Source organism: Haematobia irritans, chromosome 5, assembly GCF_050003625.1.
Source record: "Haematobia irritans isolate KBUSLIRL chromosome 5, ASM5000362v1, whole genome shotgun sequence".
NCBI classification, from domain to species: domain Eukaryota; kingdom Metazoa; phylum Arthropoda; class Insecta; order Diptera; family Muscidae; genus Haematobia; species Haematobia irritans.
In genome coordinates this window covers 18,669,001-18,688,507 of record NC_134401.1, presented here as the reverse complement: position 1 = coordinate 18,688,507, position 19,507 = coordinate 18,669,001, and the positions used below count along the sequence as shown (strand labels likewise).

Below are 19,507 nucleotides of genomic sequence, written 5' to 3'. Positions count from 1 at the left end.
AAATAAAATTTTAACCACGTTTTCTGTATTTTTTTATTTGGTACATTTTTGGTAAATTTTTCTTCAAATTTTGGTGAAGTATTTTTGGCACGAGTGGCAACTAATACTGTAGGTGTAAAATGAGGTATAGCTCAAACATGCATGAAATCTCTAGCAAAAACTCGCAATTTCTCTATCTGACAACTGTCAAATGTATTCTCTCTTTTGTTGGCTCTAAACGTGTAAACAAACAGCTTCTAGTCAAAAATTTTGAACGTAGCTAAAATCGTCATTTTTGGGATAAAAATCGGCATTTGCTATTGTTTGAGTAAAAAATCGGTAAAAGTGGCAGCCCTGGTTACACATAAAACCAAAGATAATTGAGTATAACAAGATCAAGCATTGTGCTCTTATCAAGAGAAGACAAATGTCAAGGTGTAGAGGGCTATGAGAAAAAAATTGTTTTATTTGTGAATTTTTTCCAAAGCAGCTCTGCCCAATAATAAATTTAAACGGCAATATTCACATAAAATCATAATGAATATTTGATTTAAAATACACATACGTTTTATTTTAATTTTCTACAATCGTTTTGGTACTGCTTTTGTGGGTTTTTATTCAGAAATTTATGAAAAACACAAATGTTATGATATTTTCCGACGCAAACGGCAGTACATTTGAGAGACACGTCGACGCAAACTTTATGATATTTTGTTGGCAGAGTCCTCTGGTGCTTCAGTTTTGCTATGACAAGACTGCATCTTCTTCTCAATTATCTTTGATAAAACTATGTTGCTAATCTCTCGAATATAGAATAATGTTAGTTAACATTTATATGTTATCATAGCATAATCATAATTAAATGAATTGATCAATGTTAATGGTGGCACTTCATATAACGCATCCATTTTCATTTCCTCATATAGTGCTCTGGACAAATTTTCCAGTCCATTTCTTAACATGCCTCATAAAGCATGTTGTCGTTTTGTTTTTGTCATACTGATAACATCCAAACAATAACAAAACCATCGACTAGAAAGCCTATAAATAATCCACAACCAAAATAACGGTTTCAAATTGCCCTCTCACTCTTTCCACCATTGACAAACAAATAATGAAAAGAGCACAACACTTGTAGTTTGAAAATGCTTGCAATTGAGAATAAGTGGATTGTATACATCGAAAATCAAGAGCATCGATGCAATAATGTCATAAATAACAACAAACCATAAATCGCAAATGATTAACCCATTCATAGCAGTGCTGCCGCTAGTGAAAAATTGAGTGAAGTAGATTTTGGAAAAAAGTGGAGTAGATTGAATAAAATTGAAGTAGCATACATTTTTGAAAACAAAACAATAGAATTCATTTTATTATACCTTCCATATATTAACTTTGTCATTCCGTTTGTAACACATCGAAATATTGCTCTAAGACACCATAAAGTATATATATTCTGGGTCGTGGTGAAATTCTGAGTCGATCTGCACATGTCCGTCCGTCTGTTGAAATCACGCTAACTTCCGAACGAAAGAAGCTATCGACTTGAAACTTGGCACACGTAGTTGTTATTGATGTAGATCGAATGGTATTGCAAATGGGCCATATCGGTCCACTTTTACGTATAGCCCCCATATAAACGGACTCTAAGAGAAGCAAATTTCATTCGATCCAGCTGAAATTTGGTACATGGTTTCAGCATATGATCTCTAACAACCATGCAAAAATTGGTCCACATCGGTCCATAATTATATATAGCCCCCATATAAACTGATCCCCCGATTTGGCTTGCAGAGCCTCTAAGAGAACCAAATTTCATCCGATCCGGCTGAAATTTGGTACATAGTGTAAGTATATGGTCTCTAACAACTATGCAAAAATTGGTCCACATCGGTTAATAATTCAATGATTAAAATCGCTATGTTCATCGTAATTAAAGGAATAGGAAAAACAATTAGGTAATATGGGGAAAATTTTAAAAAATTGAAGCAGAACAAAAAGTGAAGCAGATTTTTGGAAGAAGGAAGTGACGAAGAAAATGTTGTGAAAATGAAGCAAAATACTTCGATTGAAGTAGTAGCGGCAGCACTGTAGTTTTGAAATGTGAAATACATACAGTATGTCAAGAAAGTCTTTTGACATTGCCAACTATTTCAACTTCTAGAAATAATTGAAATATTAAATATTTTATTAAATTTTTAATTCTGTGTACGTATGTATACTTTGCAAAATACATAATAAAATATTTTTTTTAAAATTTCATTATATTTAATTTTGGAATAAAACATAATTTTTATCCCATTGTCAAAACACTTTCTTGACAAACTGTATATGACTAAGCATACATGAAATTTTGCGTACATATCAATTCTTTTGATTTGTTATCATTGTCCACAGTCCAATGACAGGCTATAGTTTGAAAGACTTTATTATGCCCTACACCAATGTGGTTAGAGTATAGCTGGTGTAATAAGCTCCACTATTTAAACAAAAAGAATTATAAAGCAGTTTTTAATAACACCATTGAATATTTTATTGACTCTTAGGACTAATAATACACATACTTAAACCAAAAAAAGTATCAAACTGAAATACCCTCTAAGTACATGGGAATCCTTTGCTTGTTCAATATCTTCACTTTTTGAGATTGTTTCGAGCATCGACATTCTTGAGGTTTGCACTGGCACTTCTTTTTAGAGATTATATGTTGCAAAATTTTTCTAAAAATTAAAAGAAAAACAAGCACTTTATTAAATGATCCATAATAAATATTTTGTAATTAACAGCCATTGTCATGTAGCTCCGTTAGGCTTTAACTGCCAGTTAACAGAAATACATAACAAATATTTTCTCTCCGGTTAACTTTAACTGAAACATTTTCGTCAGTTAAGATCCTAATTGGCCTATGGAATATAAAGAAAAGATGACAGCTTCGCCCATAATACGGTTTAAAAGTTGGATATTTAAAGGAACACTAACGGAGCTTTATGAAAATGGGGGTAAGACAAATAAATGTAAGATTGTGTTAATATAATTTTTTTTTTGTTAATAATTTTTTTTTTAAATTAAAATTATTTTTTTTTAATAAATTTAAAATTCACAATAATTATTAATTTAATTTTTATTTTATTTTTTTAATTTTTACTTCCTTTCAAAAGTTTCAAGATTTTTTATTTTGTGATTCAATATTAAAAAAAAGTTCTTAAATACTTTCTTAAATATTTTAAATTCTTAAATATTTTAAAATTCAGCACTCACTTTCTTTCATAGGCTTCAGAGGCTGGTTAGGAAATTTAAAGAATTTTTTCAACATTTTTTCTCAATAGTGTATCGTTAGAGAACTATGTATATACTCTTGGTGCTTCTTACTTAGTAAAATTAAACTGTGTTACTCCTATGTTTATATGGAAATTTTAAGCTTGAATATTTTATTCAACTAGATGGGGTACTCAACCACATATATGTGGTTGTTTGGCGTAGACTATTTTTCTGCTTTAAAACTTTGTATTTTAATCTACAATATTTGGTTTATAAAAAAATTCAATTTTGATAATTCTGCTGGTTCTAGATAATTCTACAATCAATGATATAGACTTGACTTTTCCATTTAAATAAAAATTCTAACAAATAGCCACTCAATTGTAGCTTTCTGATAGTGTCTACCAAACCCTACAATATTCGATGGAAATTTCCCAATGTGTTTATTTTTAAAATGGCATTAAGTGAAAGTAAAAACAAAGGAAAATGCCAAATAATTGATATCACTCTCTGTAGTTTGCACTTGAACTGCTTCATTGCACAGTGTTTCTTGATGTTAAATTTTTGTAAATTAATTCACTACGTGAAAGAAACATTTCTCGTCTCTCCTGGAATTTTTATATCTCAAATGAAGTTTATTAAAATACGAAATAAAAAGTTAACGCCCATATGGAATTTTTGAAAACCCCAGGTATATTTGGGAAAACATTATTTTAAGATTTCTTGATTCAATTGAAGTCCATCTATATTAAAACTCTCATGGGAAATAATCAATAGGCTTCATACGTATGCTACAGGGATGATAAATGTCATTGTGGAAATGGTACTAAACAGCGTTGCCAGAATTGTTAAAAAAACCCTAGATTTCCCCCAAAATATATATAGAAAACATTATTCTGGTATTGAGCCACTTTTTCGTCATACTGTTTCACTTTTTAATGTAATATATAGAAACGTATAGAAATTCTCAACGCTAGCACTACATTAGGATTAAGAATATCCATCGTATGCGTGCTTGGTTGTTCTATGCAAAGATCTGTCTGCCTATTCTGCATTGAATAAAATCTTTTTATAAAAAAATTGTTTTCTACCCACTGTATGCAAATTTACTGATCGAGAGAGATAAATAACAAATCAATTATTTCAATACTCTCCGAATTATGCTGAACAAGAGAAAGATTTCACGAAAGATACTGAGAGTGAGAGAGAGTGGAGAAAATTTGATTTCATTTGGCATTGCCTTTAGTTGACACTTGTCTGTGGTAAAGTAAACAACCGCAAGTCAACACAACACGTATCCGCAGTCCCCAAGTGAAAAGCACTGGGAAAATAAGAAGACATTAAGAGGCAAAAAAATCAGACAAAGAAAATCGGCAATAAAGCGTACAAGTTAAAATTGCAATGTGGTGGCGACAATCACTTGCGATTATATGCATGGTGGCAGTAGCGTGGGCTGGGGTTTATCCAAATTACCATCCCCATTTTGATTTTGTGCAATTGGATCCAGAGGAATCGCCAGATAATTATGAAGCAGCAACAAAATGGTGGCAAACCGCCTCATTCTATCAAATCTATCCAAGGTCATTTAAAGATACCAACAATGATGGGGTAGGAGATTTGAAAGGTATGTCAGTTTTCTTCTAAAAGAAAACCACCCAAAATAAAATAAATCCATCTTTATTCCTTAATCAGGTATTACGGAACAATTACCCTACCTAAAAGAGATTGGCATTACAGCCACCTGGCTATCGCCCATCTTTACCTCCCCCATGGCTGATTTTGGTTATGACATTGCAAATTTCTTTGAAATTGATCCTCTCTTCGGTACCATGGCTGATTTTGAAGCTTTAATGAAAGAGGCCAATCGTTTGGGTATAAAAATAATTTTGGATTTCGTCCCCAATCATAGCAGTGATGAATGCGAGTGGTTTAAGAAATCTGTGAAGCGTGATCCTTTCTATAAAGATTTCTATGTTTGGCATCCGGGAAAAATCATTGATGGTGTTCGCCATCCTCCCACCAATTGGGTTAGTGTTTTTCGTGGTTCTGCTTGGGAATGGAATGAGGAAAGACAAGAATATTATCTTCATCAATTTGTGAAGAAACAACCAGATTTGAATTATCGCAATCCTTTGGTTAGGACCACCATGAAAATGGTCTTACAATTTTGGCTTTTCAAAGGTGTTGCTGGTTTTCGTGTAGATGCTGTCCCCCATACCATTGAGAAGGCTCCAGATGCCTTTGGCAATTGGCCAGACGAACCACGAAATCCTTCTGTAAATGATCCCGATGATTATGGTTATTTGCAACATATCTATACTGTCAATCAACCTGAAACTATTGATTTAGTATATGAATTCCGTAAAGTTTTGGATGATTTTAAATCGGAATATGGGGGCGATGATCGAATTTTAATGACTGAAAGTTATTCTCCTTTGGATGTGGTAATGCAATATTATGGTAATGGAACTGCGGAAGGAGCCCAGATCCCTTTTAATTTCCTTTTGATTGAAGAATTGGGAAATAATTCGAATGCCTTCAATTATGCCGATACGGTGAATAAATGGTTGACGAATATGCCTGAAGGAAGGACGGCCAATTGGGTGGTATGTATATGAATGGAAATTAATATGAAACTGTAAAGAAATTAACATTTTGACTAAATTTCTTATTTGGAAAAATATCTTCTAGAAATGCAATTTTGACAAAATTTACTGTAAAAAAAATCTTGAAAAAATTTCCTATACTAAAGAAATTTTGTTAGAAATTTTGAAAAAATTTCATATAGTAAAGAAATTTTTTTTAGAATTTCTTCTATTAAAAAAATGTTTAATTTTCTATCGGAAAGAAATTTTAACAAAATTTACTCAAACAAATTTTGACAAAATTTTCAAATGAGCAAAAATTTTGATAAAATTTACTATAGCTACGAAATTTTGACAACATTTACTATTGCTACGATATTTTGACACAACTTTTTATAATACAGACATTTTGACGAGATTTCCTGTGGCAAAAAATTGTTGACATATTTTCCCATAACGAAGCAATTTTGGCAAAATTTCCTATAGCAATGAAATTTTGAAAAAAAAAAAAAAATCCTATAGCAATGAAATTTTGAAAAAAATTCCTATACCAAATAAAATTTTGACAAAATTTCAAAAGCAGAGAAATTTTGACCAAATTTCCTATAGCTACGAAATTTTGACACAATTTTTTATAGTAAAGAAATTTTGATGAGATTTCCTACAGCAAAGAAATTTTGACATATTTTCCCATATCAAAGCAATTTTAACAAAATTTCCTATAGCAATGAAGTTTAGACAAAATTTCAACAGCAAAAAAATTTTGAAAAAATACTTATAGGAAAGAAATTTTGAGAAAATTTCCCATATGAAAGAAATTGTGAGAAATTTTCTCATATGAAAGAAATTTGACAAAATTTTGACACAATTTTTTATAATACAGAAATTTGGACGAGATTTCCTGTGGCAAAAATTTTTTTAACATATTTTCCCATAACAAAGCAATTTTGGCAAAATTTCCTATAGCAATGAAATTTTGAGAAAAAAAATCCTATAGCAATGAAATTTTGAAAAAAGTTCCTATAGCAAAAAATTTTTAAAAAATTTCAAAAGCAAAGAAATTTTGACAAAATTTTCTATAGCTACGAAATTTTGACCCAATTTTTTATAGTAAAGAAATTTTGATGAGATTTCCTACAGCAAAGAAATTTTGACACAATTTTTTATAATACAGAAATTTGGACGAGATTTCCTGTGGCAAAAAATTTTTTAACATATTTTCCCATAACAAAGCAATTTTGGCAAAATTTCCTATAGCAATGAAATTTTGAAAAAAAAATCCTATAGCAATGAAATTTTGAAAAAAGTTCCTATAGCAAAAAATTTTTAAAAAATTTCAAAAGCAAAGAAATTTTGACAAAATTTTCTATAGCTACGAAATTTTAACACAATTTTTTATAGTAAAGAAATTTTGATGAGATTTCCTACGGCAAAGAAATTTTGACATATTTTCCCATATCAAAGCAATTTTGACAAAATTTCCTATAGCAATGAAGTTTAGACAAAATTTCAACAGCAAAAAAAATGTTGAAAAAATTTCTTATAGGAAAGAAATTTTGAGAAAATTTCCCATATGAAAGAAATTGTGAGAAAATTTCTCATATGAAAGAAATTTGACAAAATTTCCTTCAGCAAGGAAATGTTTACAAATTTCCCTATAGAAATGAAATTTACAAAAAATCCTATACCATTTAAATTTTGACAAAAACACTTATAGCGATAAAATTTTGACAACATTTCCTATGGCGAAGAAATTTTGAAAAGTTTTTCTATAGCAAATTAATTTGAAAAATTTTGCCACAGCAAAGAGGTTAAGAAAAAAAATCGTATAGAAAATAAATTTTGCGAAAATTTCCCATAGAAAAAATTTGAGAAAATTTCCCATAGAAAGAAAATTTGAGAAAATTTCCTATAGCAAAAAATATTGACAAAATTTCCCAAAGTAAAGAAATTTTGAAAAAAAAAATCATTCATCACAGAAATCTTGACAAAATTTTCTATAACAAAAAAAAAAAAATTAACAAAATTTCCTGCGACAAAGAAATGTTTGCAATATTTTCTCTAGAAAAGTAATTTGACCAAATTTTCCATAGCAAAGAAAGTTTTGAAAAAAATTCCTATAGCAAAGATATTTTGAGAAAATTTCCCATAAGAAAGAAATTTTGAGAAAATTTCCCATATGAATGAAATTTTGATAAAATTTCCCATAGCCAACAAATTTTGAGAAAATTCCAATAGCAGAGATATTTTGAAAGAAAACCCATTCAGCACAGACATTTTAACAAAAATGTCATTTAGAAAAGAAATTTTGACTCAATTTCCTATAGCGAAGAAGAGAGAAGTTCACCAATGTGTTATCACAATGGACTGAATAGTCTAAGTGGGCCTGATACATCGAGCTGCCACCTAACCTAACCTAACCAACCAATAGCGAAGATATTTAGACAAAATGAAGAATACATTTTTGGCAACATTTCCTTCGGCAAAAAAATTTTCAGTTGGAATGCAATTTTGAAAAAAATCTATAGAAAAGAAATTTCGAGAAAATTTTCTACAGCAAAGAAATTGTGACAAAAGTTCCTAAAAGAAGCAAATGTTGACAAAAATTTATTTAGCAAAGAAACTTTGACAAAATTTATATAGCAAAGAAATTTTGTCAAAAATTTTCTATAGCAATAAAATTTTGACCTACATCAAAAAAAAAATTGAAAAATTTCCAGTAGGATTGAAATTAAAAAAAATCTAAAGAAAAGAAATTTCGAAAAAGTTTTCGATAGAAAAAAAAAAAATTGACAACATTTGTTATACCACTGAAATGTTGACAAAAATTGCTATGCAATGAAATATTGAAAAAAAATTGATATATATTATTTTGAGAAAATATTGTATAACAAAGAAATTTTGAAAAAAAATCATTTTCCTTTCAATAGAAAAGACACTTCCTATAGCAAACAATTTTTATTATTGATTTGATTTCTTATTGCAAAGAAAATTAGACAAAATTTCTAAAAGAAAAAATTAAAAAAAAAAAATTGACAATATTTCCTTAGCGCATTTTTTTTTAAATATTTGCGCTAGGAAAGTAATTGCAAAAAATTTCGTACAGCTAGTAAATTTTAATACAAATTCCTTGAAAAAAAATTTGACAGCGTTTCTTTTAGAAATTTGTACAAAATTTTAAGTAGCAACGCAATTTTGCCAAAATTTCCTATAGCTATCAAATTTTGAAAAAAAAATCCTGTATCAAAGAAATATGGAGAAAAAATTATAGCAAAGAAATTTTTAGCAAATTTCTTCTAGTAAAGATATTTTGGCAAAAATTCCTATAGACAAATATAATAGCAATACTTATATTTCAAATTTGTGAAATCTTTTTGATACCATTTCAGCTTGGCAATCATGACCAAAACCGAGTAGGCTCTCGTCTGGGTGATGATCGCATTGATATGTTGAATATCTTAACCTTTACTCTACCGGGCTGTAGTGTCACTTATATGGGCGAAGAAATTGGTATGACTGATGTATGGATTTCATGGAATGATACTGTAGATCCTTCGGCCTGTAATTCAAATCCTGATATGTATGAATCACTATCTCGAGATCCTGAACGTACTCCATTCCAATGGAGTGATGGATATCAAGCAGGATTTTCTAAGGCTGATAAAACCTGGTTACCCATTTCACCACTATACAAAGAAGTAAATGTGGATAAGGAACGCTCAAATCCTTTAAGTCATTTGAATATTTTCAAAGAATTACAAACATTGAGGAAAGAAGGAACAATGAAATATGGAAAAGTGGAAGTGAAAGCATTAAAACAAAATGTTTTGGGTATTAAGAGGTGAGTTGGTGGATAAAGAGGTCATGAAAGATATTTTTTATAATTTTTATTTTGTTTTTATATTATAGAACACTTTTGAAAGATTTTACGTATGTAACCCTTATGAATATTTTCAATGAAGTGGAAAGCTTTAATTTGAAAGAAGCATTTGCCAATATCCCAGATGAGATGATTTACGTAGTGGTCACTGATAAGTCTAAATCGAAGAAAGGGTAAGCAATGATTGCTTGACCATTTATTTATTCTACATATTCTACACGACTTTATGACAGACTCTCATTTTGGGCTTCTAAGTGAACTCGAAATCTGTTGTATCACCCATCATGGGTTTGGTAGATTTTGCAAAATATTCCCAATTTTCTCTAGAAATAATTTGACAAAGTTTTCTATAGAAATTATATGTTGACAAAATTTTCTATGGAGATAAAATATTGACAAAATTTATTATAGAAATAAAATTTTGGTAAAATTTTCTATAGAAGTAAAATTTTGACAAAAGTTTCTATAGAAATGAAATTTGACAAAATTTTCTATAGAAATAAAATTTTGACAAAATTTTCTATGGAGAATTTCTTAAGAAATAAAATTTTATAACATTTTCTATAGAAATAAAATTTTGTGAAAATTTTCTATAGAAATAAAATTTTATCAAAATTTTCTATAGAAATACAATTTTTGTAAAATTTTCTATAGAAATAAAATGTTGACAAAATTTTCTATAGAAATAAAATTTTGAGAAAAATTTCTATAGAAATAAATTTTTAGAAAATTTTCTATAGAAATAAAATTTTTTAGAAAATTTTCTATAGAAACAAAATTTTCTGTAGAAATACAATTTTGACAATATTTTCTATAGAAATAAAATTTTGACAAAATTTTCCATAAAAATCAAATTTTGACAAAATTTTCTATAGAATGAAAATGTTGAGAAAATTTTCTATAGAAATAAAAATTTGAGAAAAATTTTCTATTCAAATAAAATTTTGATGAGATGTGCTATAGAAATAAAATTGTGACAAAATTTTCTGTAGAAATAAAATTTTGACAAAATTGTCTATGGAAATAAAATTTTGAGAATGTTTTCTATAGAAAGAAAATTTTGATAAAATTTTCTATAGAAACAAAATCTTGAAAAAATTTGTTATAGAAATAAAATTTTGAGAAAGATTTCTATAGAAAAAAAATTTCACAAAATTGTCTATGGAAATAAAATTTTGACACAATTTTCTATAGAAATACAATTTTGACGAAATTTTCTAAAGAAATAAAATGTTGACAATATTTTCTGTAGAAATAAAATTTTGAACAAATGTTCTTTAAAAATAAAATATTGACAAAATTTTCACAGATATAAAATGTTCACAAAATTTTCTATAGAAATAAAATTTTGACAAAATTCTCTATAGAAATAAAATGTTGGCAACATGTGCTATAGAAATAAAATTGTTACAAAATTTTCTGTAGAAATAAAATTGTGATAAAATTTTCTATAGGAATAAAATTTTGAGAAAATTTTCTATAGAAATAAAATTTTTAGAAAATTTTCTATAGAAATAAAATTTTTAGAAAATTTTCCATAGAAACAAAATTTTCTATAGAAATACAATTTTGATAAAATTTTGTATAGAAATAAAATTTTGACAAAATTTTTCATAAAAATAAAATGTTGACAAAATTTTCTATAGAAAGAAAATTTTGAGAAATTTTTTTTTTTATTTATAGAAATAAAAATTTTAGAAAAATTTTCTATTGAAATAAAATTTTTGAAAAGATGTGCTATAGAAATAAAATTGTTACAAAATTTTCTGTAGAAATAAAATTGTGATAAAATTTTCTATAGGAATAAAATTTTGAGAAAATTTTCTATAGAAATAAAATATTTAGAAAATTTTCTATAGAAATAAAATTTTTAGAAAATTTTCCATAGAAACAAAATTTTCTATAGAAATACAATTTTGATAAAATTTTGTATAGAAATAAAATTTTGACAAAATTTTTCATAAAAATAAAATGTTGACAGAATTTTCTATAGAAAGAAAATTTTGAGAAAAATTTTTTTTATTTATAGAAATAAAAATTTTAGAAAAATTTTCTATTGAAATAAAATTTTTGAAAAGATGTGCTATAGAAATAAAATTGTGACAAAATTTTCTGTTGAAATAAAATTTTGACAAAATTGTCTATAAAAATAAAATTTTGAGAAAGTTTCCTATAGAAATAAAAATTTGATAAAATTGGCTATGGAAATAAAATTTTGACAAAATTTTCTATAGAAATAAAATTTTGACAATATTTTCTATAGAAATAAAATTTTGAAAAAATTTTCTTTAGAAATAAAATAGTGACAAAATTTTGCACAGAAATAAAATTGTCACAAAATTTTTTATAAAAATGAAATTTTGACAAAATTTTCTATACAGCGAAAATTTTGACAAAATGTTTCATAGAAATAAAATTTTGGCAAAATGTGTTATAGAAATAAAATTGTGACAAACGTTTCTGTAGAAATAAAATTGCGATAAAATTTTCTATAGAAGTAAAATTTTTAGAAAATTTTCTATAGAAATACAATTTTGATAAAATTTTGTATAGATATGAAATTTTGACAAAATTTTCTTTAGAAATAAAAATTTGACAAAATTTTCTTTAGAAATAAAAATTTGACAAAATTTTCTATAGAAATAAAGTTTTGAGAAAATTTTCTATAGAAATAAAAATTTTAGAAAAATTTTCTATTGAAATAAAATTTTGAAAGGATGTGCTATAGAAATAAAATTGTGACAAAATTTTTTGTAGAAATAAAATTTTGACAAAATTGTCTATGGAAATAACATTTTGAGAAAGTTTCCTATAGAAATAAAATTTTGATAAAATTTTCTATAGAAATAAAATCTTGAAAAAATTTTCTATAAAAATAAAATTTTGAGAAAGTTTCCTATAGAAATAAAAATTTGACAAAATTGGCTATGGAAATAAAATTTTGACAAAATTTTCTATAGAAATAAAATTTTGAAAAAATTTTCTTTAGAAATAAAATATTGACAAAATTTTGCACAGAAATAAAATTGTCACAAAATTTTTTGTAGAAATAAAATTTTGACAAAATTTTGACAAAATGTTTTATAGAAATAAAATGTTGGCAAAATGTGCTATAGAAATAAAATTGTGGCAAAAGTTTCTGTAGAAATAAAATTACGATAAAATATTCTATAGAAATAAAATTTTGAGAAAATTTTCTATAGAAGTAAAATTTTTAGAAAATTTTCTATAGAAATAAAATTTTCTATAGCAATACAATTTTGATAAATTAAAATGTTGGCAAAATTTGTCTATATAAATAAAATTTTGAGAAAATTTTCTATAGAATTAAAATTTTGGAAAAATTTTCCAAAGAAGTAAAATTTTGAGAAAATTTTCTATAGAAATAAAATGTTGACAAAATTTTCTTTAAAATAAAAATTTTGACAAAATTTTCTTTAGAAATAAAATTTTGACCAAATTTCGTATAGAAATAAAATTTTTGCTAAACTTTTAACTCATTTACACGAACATAATTTCAATTTGGTTTATGTAGTTCATGGAATCAAAAGTACCAATATATTACTTGAATCTGCTTTTTATTGTTCTATAGAGTGGTGTAGGATATAATGTATTTTATTTTATTTTATTTTACTGTAATTATTACAAAATTATTTATTTTACAGAGATCGCCTTAAAACAGATGCAGTAACATTACAACCCAAGGAAGCAATTATTTTAAAATCTCCCACTAAACTTGATACTACAGCTGGATATTTTCTTTACTATACGGCAGAAGATTGATCACAATGTTAAATGAAATATAAGTTGTTTTTGTATTTTTTCTATTATTTTATTTGTTTTTTATTTTTTGGTTTTATATAATTAAGTTTAAATCTCATTTATAAGAAACAAAAATCCTTAAAATTAATATGTAATAAAAAATTAATCGGATTCCACAATTATCGCTTCATAGCCATCCAGATAGAAATTATCCAAAGAGACAAGGTCACTAATGTAAAAAAAAATAAATAATATTTCTATTGTATTTGCATATTAAATTTATTTATTTTATTATTTCCGACTTACCCTTCTCTTCTTGTGGATATTATATTAGCTATTTTAGTTTTATAACTTCCGGTAGCCTTAATCACATCCGTTACATTGGCTGTTTTAGCTTCAGCCAATACATTTGCCAATAGGATGTAGGTTTTTTCATTTGGTAAATATCTGCAAGAGGGAAAAAAATATCAAATTAAATTTTTAATAATTTAAATTATAACAGATTAGATTAGCAATACATGTCTTTTGCCATTAAATCATGGAAGCTCCCACCCCACATATATTTCTACTCACCTCTTAATAGCCAAAATATTCTCATCCACATTGCCATATTGCAATTTGCCATATTGCAAAGTTTTTGTCTGACGTAAATCTGACAGAGATTTGTAGACATTCAAATGACTTTTTCTATTACCCACTTCCGTTTCCACATTAATTGTGACATAATTGGGATTGATGGGTAACCAAGTCTTGCCAGTGGTGGAGAATCCAGCATTTTCCCCAGAACTCCATTGGAATGGGGTACGCGCGGGATCACGGGTAAATTGTTGATACGTATCGGGATTAGCATTGCAAGCAGCTGGATCAACACTATCGTCCCAGGAGATTTCTAAATCCACCATACCTATTTCTTCACCCTGATCAAAGAGAGAGAGAGAGAGAGTGGTGAGTTTTTAAAACCAATTAGATTCTTGGAGTGTAAAAAAATGTTATAAGTCAAGTAATATTATGCAGATATACTGAACTGAAAATACCAGAAAGTAGCTGGGATGGCCCCAAACTCGTCTCTCTAGAAAGTTAATCGTCACAGGCTGGTAGCGGCCTTCCGATCACTAAAAGGAAGAGATTTCTCTTTGAACACATGGTTTGCGCCGCCTCCAATGCTGCCCTTTCTTCCTCAAGACGATTTATTGTGTATCCCTTTTGAAATCAGTCCAGTTGTAAAACGGTTCTCCCTACATGATATCAATCCCGATTGTAAAGTCGACATCTGTTGCTATCAGCTTAGAGTCCAAAAGTTTCAGATTTCTGTCGTCAAAAAAAAAAAAAAATCGAGTGTCCCTTCTGAAATCGCACCGGATGGCTTGGCACTTTCCGAGGGAATTGTCCTAGACGTGCCATAGTTTGGATTGTTTGCCCTCCATGGAGATAAAATGTTGACAAAAATTTATATAGAAATAAAGTTTGACAAAATTTTCTATACAAATAAAATTTTGATAAAATTTTTTATAGAAATAAAATTTTTGAGAAAATTTTCTATAGAAATAAAATTTTTGAAAAAATTTTCTATAGAAATAAAATTTTGAGAACATTTTGTATAGAAATAAAATTTTGAGAAAATTTTCTATAGAAATAAAATTTGTGGAAAATTTTCTATAGAAATAAAATTTTGATAAAATTTTCTATAGAAATAAAATTTTTGAGAAAATTTTCTATACAAATAAAATTTTGAGAAAATTTTCTATACAAATACAATTTTGATAAAATTTCCTATAGAAATAAAATTTTGATAAAATATTCTCTAGAAATAAAATTTTGAGAAATTTTTCTATAAAAATAAAATTTTCTATAGAAATGAAGTTTGACAAAATTTTCTATACAAATAAAATTTTGATAAAATTTTTTATAGAAATAAAATTTTGAGAAAATGTTCTATAGAAATAAAATTTTGATAAAAATTTCTTGAGAAAATTTTGTATACAAATAAAATTTTCAGAAAATTTTCTATAGAAATAAAATTTTGATAAAATTTCCTATAGAAATAAAATTTTGATAAAATTTTCTCTAGAAATAAAATTTTGAGAAATTTTTCTATAAAAAAAAATCTTACAAAATTTTCTATAGAAATAAAATTTTGGTAAAATTTTCTATAGAAATAAAATTTCGACAAAATTTTCTATAGAAATAAAATTTTTGAGAAAATGTTGAAAAAATTTTGTATAGAAATAAAATTTTGATAAAAAGTTCTCTAGAAATAAAATTTTGAGAAATTTTTCTATAAAAATAAAATTTTCTATAGAAATGAAGTTTGACAAAATTTTCTATAGAAATAAAATTTTGACAAAATTTTCTATAAAAATAAAATTTTGACAAAATTTTCTATAAAAATAAAATTTTGACAAAATTTTCTTTAGAAATAAAATTTGGCAAAATTTTCTATAGAAACAAAATTTTGATAAAATTTTCTATAGAAATAAAATTGTGATAAAATCTTCTATAGAAATAAAATTTTGATAAAATTTTCTATAGAAATAAAATTTTGACAAAATTTTCTATACAAAAAATTTTGGCAAAATTTTCTATAGAAATAAAATTTTGATAACATTTTCTGTAGAAATAAAATTGTGATAACATTTTCCATAGAAATAAAATTTTGATAAAATTTTCTATAGAAATAAAATTTTGACAAAATTTTCTATACAAAAAAAAAAATCTGACAAAATTTTCTATAGAAATAAAATTTTTGTAAAATTTTCTATAGAAATAACATTTTTGTAAAATTTTCTATAGAAATAAAATTTTGAGAAAATTTTCTCTAGAAATAAAATTTTGAAAAAATTTTCTATTTAAATAAAATTTTGAGAAAATTTTCTATAAAAATAAAATTTTGAGAAAATTTTCAATAGAAATAAAATGTTGGGTAAATTTTCTATAGAAATAAATTTTTGAGAAAATTTTCTATAGAAATAGAATTTTTGAAAAAATTTTGACAACATTTTCTATAGAAATAATACTTTGAGAAAATTTTCTCCTAGAAATAAAATTTTAACAAAATTTTCTATAGAAATAAAATTTTGACAAAATTTTCTATAGAAATAAAATTTTGAGAAAATTTTCTATAGAAATAAAATTGTGATAAAATTTTCTATAGAAATAAAATTTTTATAAAATTTTCTATAGAAATAAAATTTTGACAAAATTTTCTATACAAACAAAAATTTTGACAAAATTTTTATAGAAGTAAAATTTTGGTAAAATTTTCTATAGAAATAAAATTTTGAGAAAATTTTCTATAAAAATAAAATTTTGACAAAATTTTCTATAGAAATAAAATGTTAGCAAAATTTTTTATAGAAATAACATTTTCAGAAAATTTTCTCATAGAAATAAAATTTTGACAAAATTTTATCTTGAAATAAAATTTTTTTATAGAAATAAAATTTTGAAAAAAAAATTGAGAAAATTTTCTATAAAAAGAAAATTTTGACAAAAGTTTCTATAGAAATAAAATTTTGAGAAAATTTTCTATAGCACGTAGAAACTTCTATGACAATAGGAATGGGAGGTTGTCACCGATCTTCCTCTAAAACTCCTTCATATATCTACATGGCGTTCGTTTCGTTTCGTATATATCCACTTGATTATGTAAAAGTTGAAAAGGGGGCAGTACCACACCATGCCAAACATTCTGATTCATGTCGGCAAATGTAGGGACTTCTTTGTGGACAGGAATGGGAGTTTGTATGCAATATTTCTCTCTAGCTTCTAGACATCTCTACTTAACACAACTAAAGAATAATCGGCAGCAGAGGTTATCAAGAGTACATCTAGCGGTGGTAGGGGGGCCTTTTGTCATGTAAAAGTTGAAAAGGAGAGGATCAGTACCACAACTTGAGGTCCATTTTGTTTGTATCCTCGTATCCGAAGGGGTCTTCTCTATCAAAGATATCAATACTAAGCCGACTGGTCGGCAGGTCTTGCCCAGGAAGGAAAAAGGGATGGGGTAATGAGGAAATTTATGGTAGAAAGAGTTGAAATACATACTTATGCCGTTTTTTTTTTTGTGTATTAAGTTCCTCTCAATGGGTCCTTACTTACCATATAGGTAACACTGATTCCGGGTAGAAACATTTGTAGCATATTCATGAGATCTATACGATTTTCACCATAACGACTACCCACACGACGCTTATCATGATTGCCCATCTGAAATAACAAAAAAAAAAAAACACAATAACCTGTACTCAAAGCCTTTTCATAGGACATTACACATTCCCCTCTACTAACCACCCAATTAGCCGTTTTACCCGCTGGCATATTATCCATCCAGTTTTTGATAATTTTTACAAATCCTCCTGCTGGCAAATCTGTGTTAATCTGATTCTCATTACCAGCAACAATAAATTGGAAATTGAAGGGAATCTGGGCACCTTCCACTTTCTTATTACCATACATTTTCATAACCTCATTTATATTGGACCAGGTCTCAATCATTAAGACCCGAGTATCGCCACCATGTACCCGCTGATAATCTTCTAAAAGTTGATGCCACTGATAGACCATATCAATGGTTTCGGGTTGATCTTGTGTATAGATATGCAATAGATAGGCGGAATCTTCTTGATCTTCGGTGTAATTCGATTTAGGTTCATCGGGATAACGTCCCGTAGCATCGGGTAAAGCTTCAAACATCCAAGGTACAGCATCTATACGAAAACCAGCAACACCACGATCCAGCCAATAGGTGAGGACTCGTTTCATTTGGGCCACCACATTGGGATTACGATAATTGAGGTCGGGTTGTTTGACAGCAAATTGATGCAGATAATATTGTTGACGTTTGTCATTCCATTGCCAGGCACTGCCACGGAAAGCCTGTAACCAATTACTGGGCGGATGCCTCTGGCCCAGCTCATCTACATAGCCATCACTCCATACATAATAATCCTCATAGCCTTTTTCACGATTGACAGATTTTTGGAACCATTCACATTCATCACTTGAATGATTGGGCACAAAATCCATAATAATTTTTATACCCAAATTATTAGCTTCCGCAATCAGTTCATCGAAATCATCCAAAGTTCCATATTCCTTTTGTATATCAAAGAAATTGGCTATGTCATAACCAAAATCAGCCATTGGTGAAACATAAATGGGTGAAAGCCAAGTGGCATTTACTCCAATACTCTTAAGGTAGCTTAACTTGGATCTGATACCCTGAAGATCACCAATACCATCACCATCGGAATCCTTAAATGATCTGGGATAGATTTGATAGAATTGGGCTGTTTGCCACCAATCTTTGGTGGGCATGGTCGACTCAGCCACCGAGCCATCTCCCGAGCAAGCAAATACCAAGAATTTCCCAGGATCTAGGTGGAGTAGGACTAGGATAATACCTGGTATAATTATTTTTAAAGTCATTGGGAAAATAATTTTCGTTTTTTTTTTTTGTGAAAATAACTGAATTCGTTATCCCTTGTCTATGTCTAAAATGCGACTGTTTTCGTTGTGGAATATACTCAAGTTTTTAATATAAAATGTCATCAATTTTGCTGCGTTAGGCCTTATTAAGCTCCTCTCCTTATCTCTGAGTGGAAGATCATAATGCATTTTTTCTTGGGTATTTTGTTTTGAGTTTGTTTTTATAACCTCCTCCATAGGACGGGCGGTATACTAACTTTGTCATTTCGCGTGTAACACATTGGCCCCATAAAAACATTATTGTATATTTTTTTGGTCGTGGTGAAATTCCAAAGTCGATCTGACGGTGTCTGTCCATCCGTGCGTCGGTTTATCCATCCGCTTATCTGTCCATTTGTTGATATCATGCTAACTTTCGGAACATGGCAGAAGTAGTTGTTATTGACATAAGCCATAGGGTAGGTGGTGTAGTAGTGTCATTTCGTGTGTCGTTGTGGAATTCTAGCGATTTCGAAATATCTGGCCGCCTGTGCGTCGGTTTGTCCGTCTGTCGTGGTTAAATTTGAAAGTCGATCTAGCGGTGTCTGTCTGTCCGTGCGTCGATTTGTCCATCCGC

At 27.7% G+C, this 19,507-nt stretch overlaps 2 protein-coding genes and 1 long non-coding RNA gene across 3 annotated transcripts; 1 reads left to right on the top strand and 2 right to left on the bottom strand.

The window, feature by feature from the left end:
- Positions 1 to 2,487: 2,487 nt before the first annotated feature.
- LOC142241764 (uncharacterized) lies at positions 2,488 to 3,689 on the bottom strand. Its single transcript, XR_012723801.1, has 2 exons — positions 3,238 to 3,689; positions 2,488 to 2,962 (listed from the first exon to the last, which is right to left on the bottom strand). It is a non-coding gene; the product is annotated as an uncharacterized LOC142241764 (long non-coding RNA).
- A 787-nt stretch (positions 3,690 to 4,476) lies between these two features.
- LOC142241761 (maltase A3-like) lies at positions 4,477 to 13,742 on the top strand. The gene is made up of 5 exons (XM_075313584.1): positions 4,477 to 4,861; positions 4,930 to 5,843; positions 9,212 to 9,663; positions 9,732 to 9,875; positions 13,368 to 13,742. The coding sequence occupies exons 1-5, from the start codon at positions 4,639 to 4,641 to the stop codon at positions 13,483 to 13,485; spliced, it is 1,851 nt and encodes a 616-aa protein (XP_075169699.1). The 5' UTR covers positions 4,477 to 4,638; the 3' UTR covers positions 13,486 to 13,742.
- LOC142241762 (maltase A3-like) lies at positions 13,510 to 18,981 on the bottom strand. Its single transcript, XM_075313585.1, has 5 exons — positions 17,752 to 18,981; positions 17,563 to 17,670; positions 14,038 to 14,381; positions 13,771 to 13,911; positions 13,510 to 13,693 (listed from the first exon to the last, which is right to left on the bottom strand). Exons 1-5 carry the CDS (start codon positions 18,889 to 18,891, stop codon positions 13,627 to 13,629), a joined length of 1,800 nt encoding a protein of 599 aa, XP_075169700.1. The 5' UTR covers positions 18,892 to 18,981; the 3' UTR covers positions 13,510 to 13,626.
- Positions 18,982 to 19,507: the final 526 nt, after the last annotated feature.

Bases quoted from the DNA above. Each gene is read 5' to 3' on its own strand.
- LOC142241762 (XM_075313585.1), bottom strand. From the start codon at position 18,891: ATGACTTTAAAAATAATTATACCAGGTATTATCCTAGTCCTACTCCAC. The intron at 14,382-17,562 runs GTAAGTAAGGAC...CTCTTTGATCAG, and splicing joins GAATCAGTGTTACCTATATG to GGTGAAGAAATAGGTATGGT. The intron at 13,912-14,037 runs GTGAGTAGAAAT...TCCCTCTTGCAG, and splicing joins AATATTTTGGCTATTAAGAG to ATATTTACCAAATGAAAAAA.
- LOC142241761 (XM_075313584.1), top strand. From the start codon at position 4,639: ATGTGGTGGCGACAATCACTTGCGATTATATGCATGGTGGCAGTAGCG. The intron at 4,862-4,929 runs GTATGTCAGTTT...TTCCTTAATCAG, and splicing joins TGGGGTAGGAGATTTGAAAG to GTATTACGGAACAATTACCC. The intron at 5,844-9,211 runs GTATGTATATGA...ATACCATTTCAG, and splicing joins GAAGGACGGCCAATTGGGTG to CTTGGCAATCATGACCAAAA.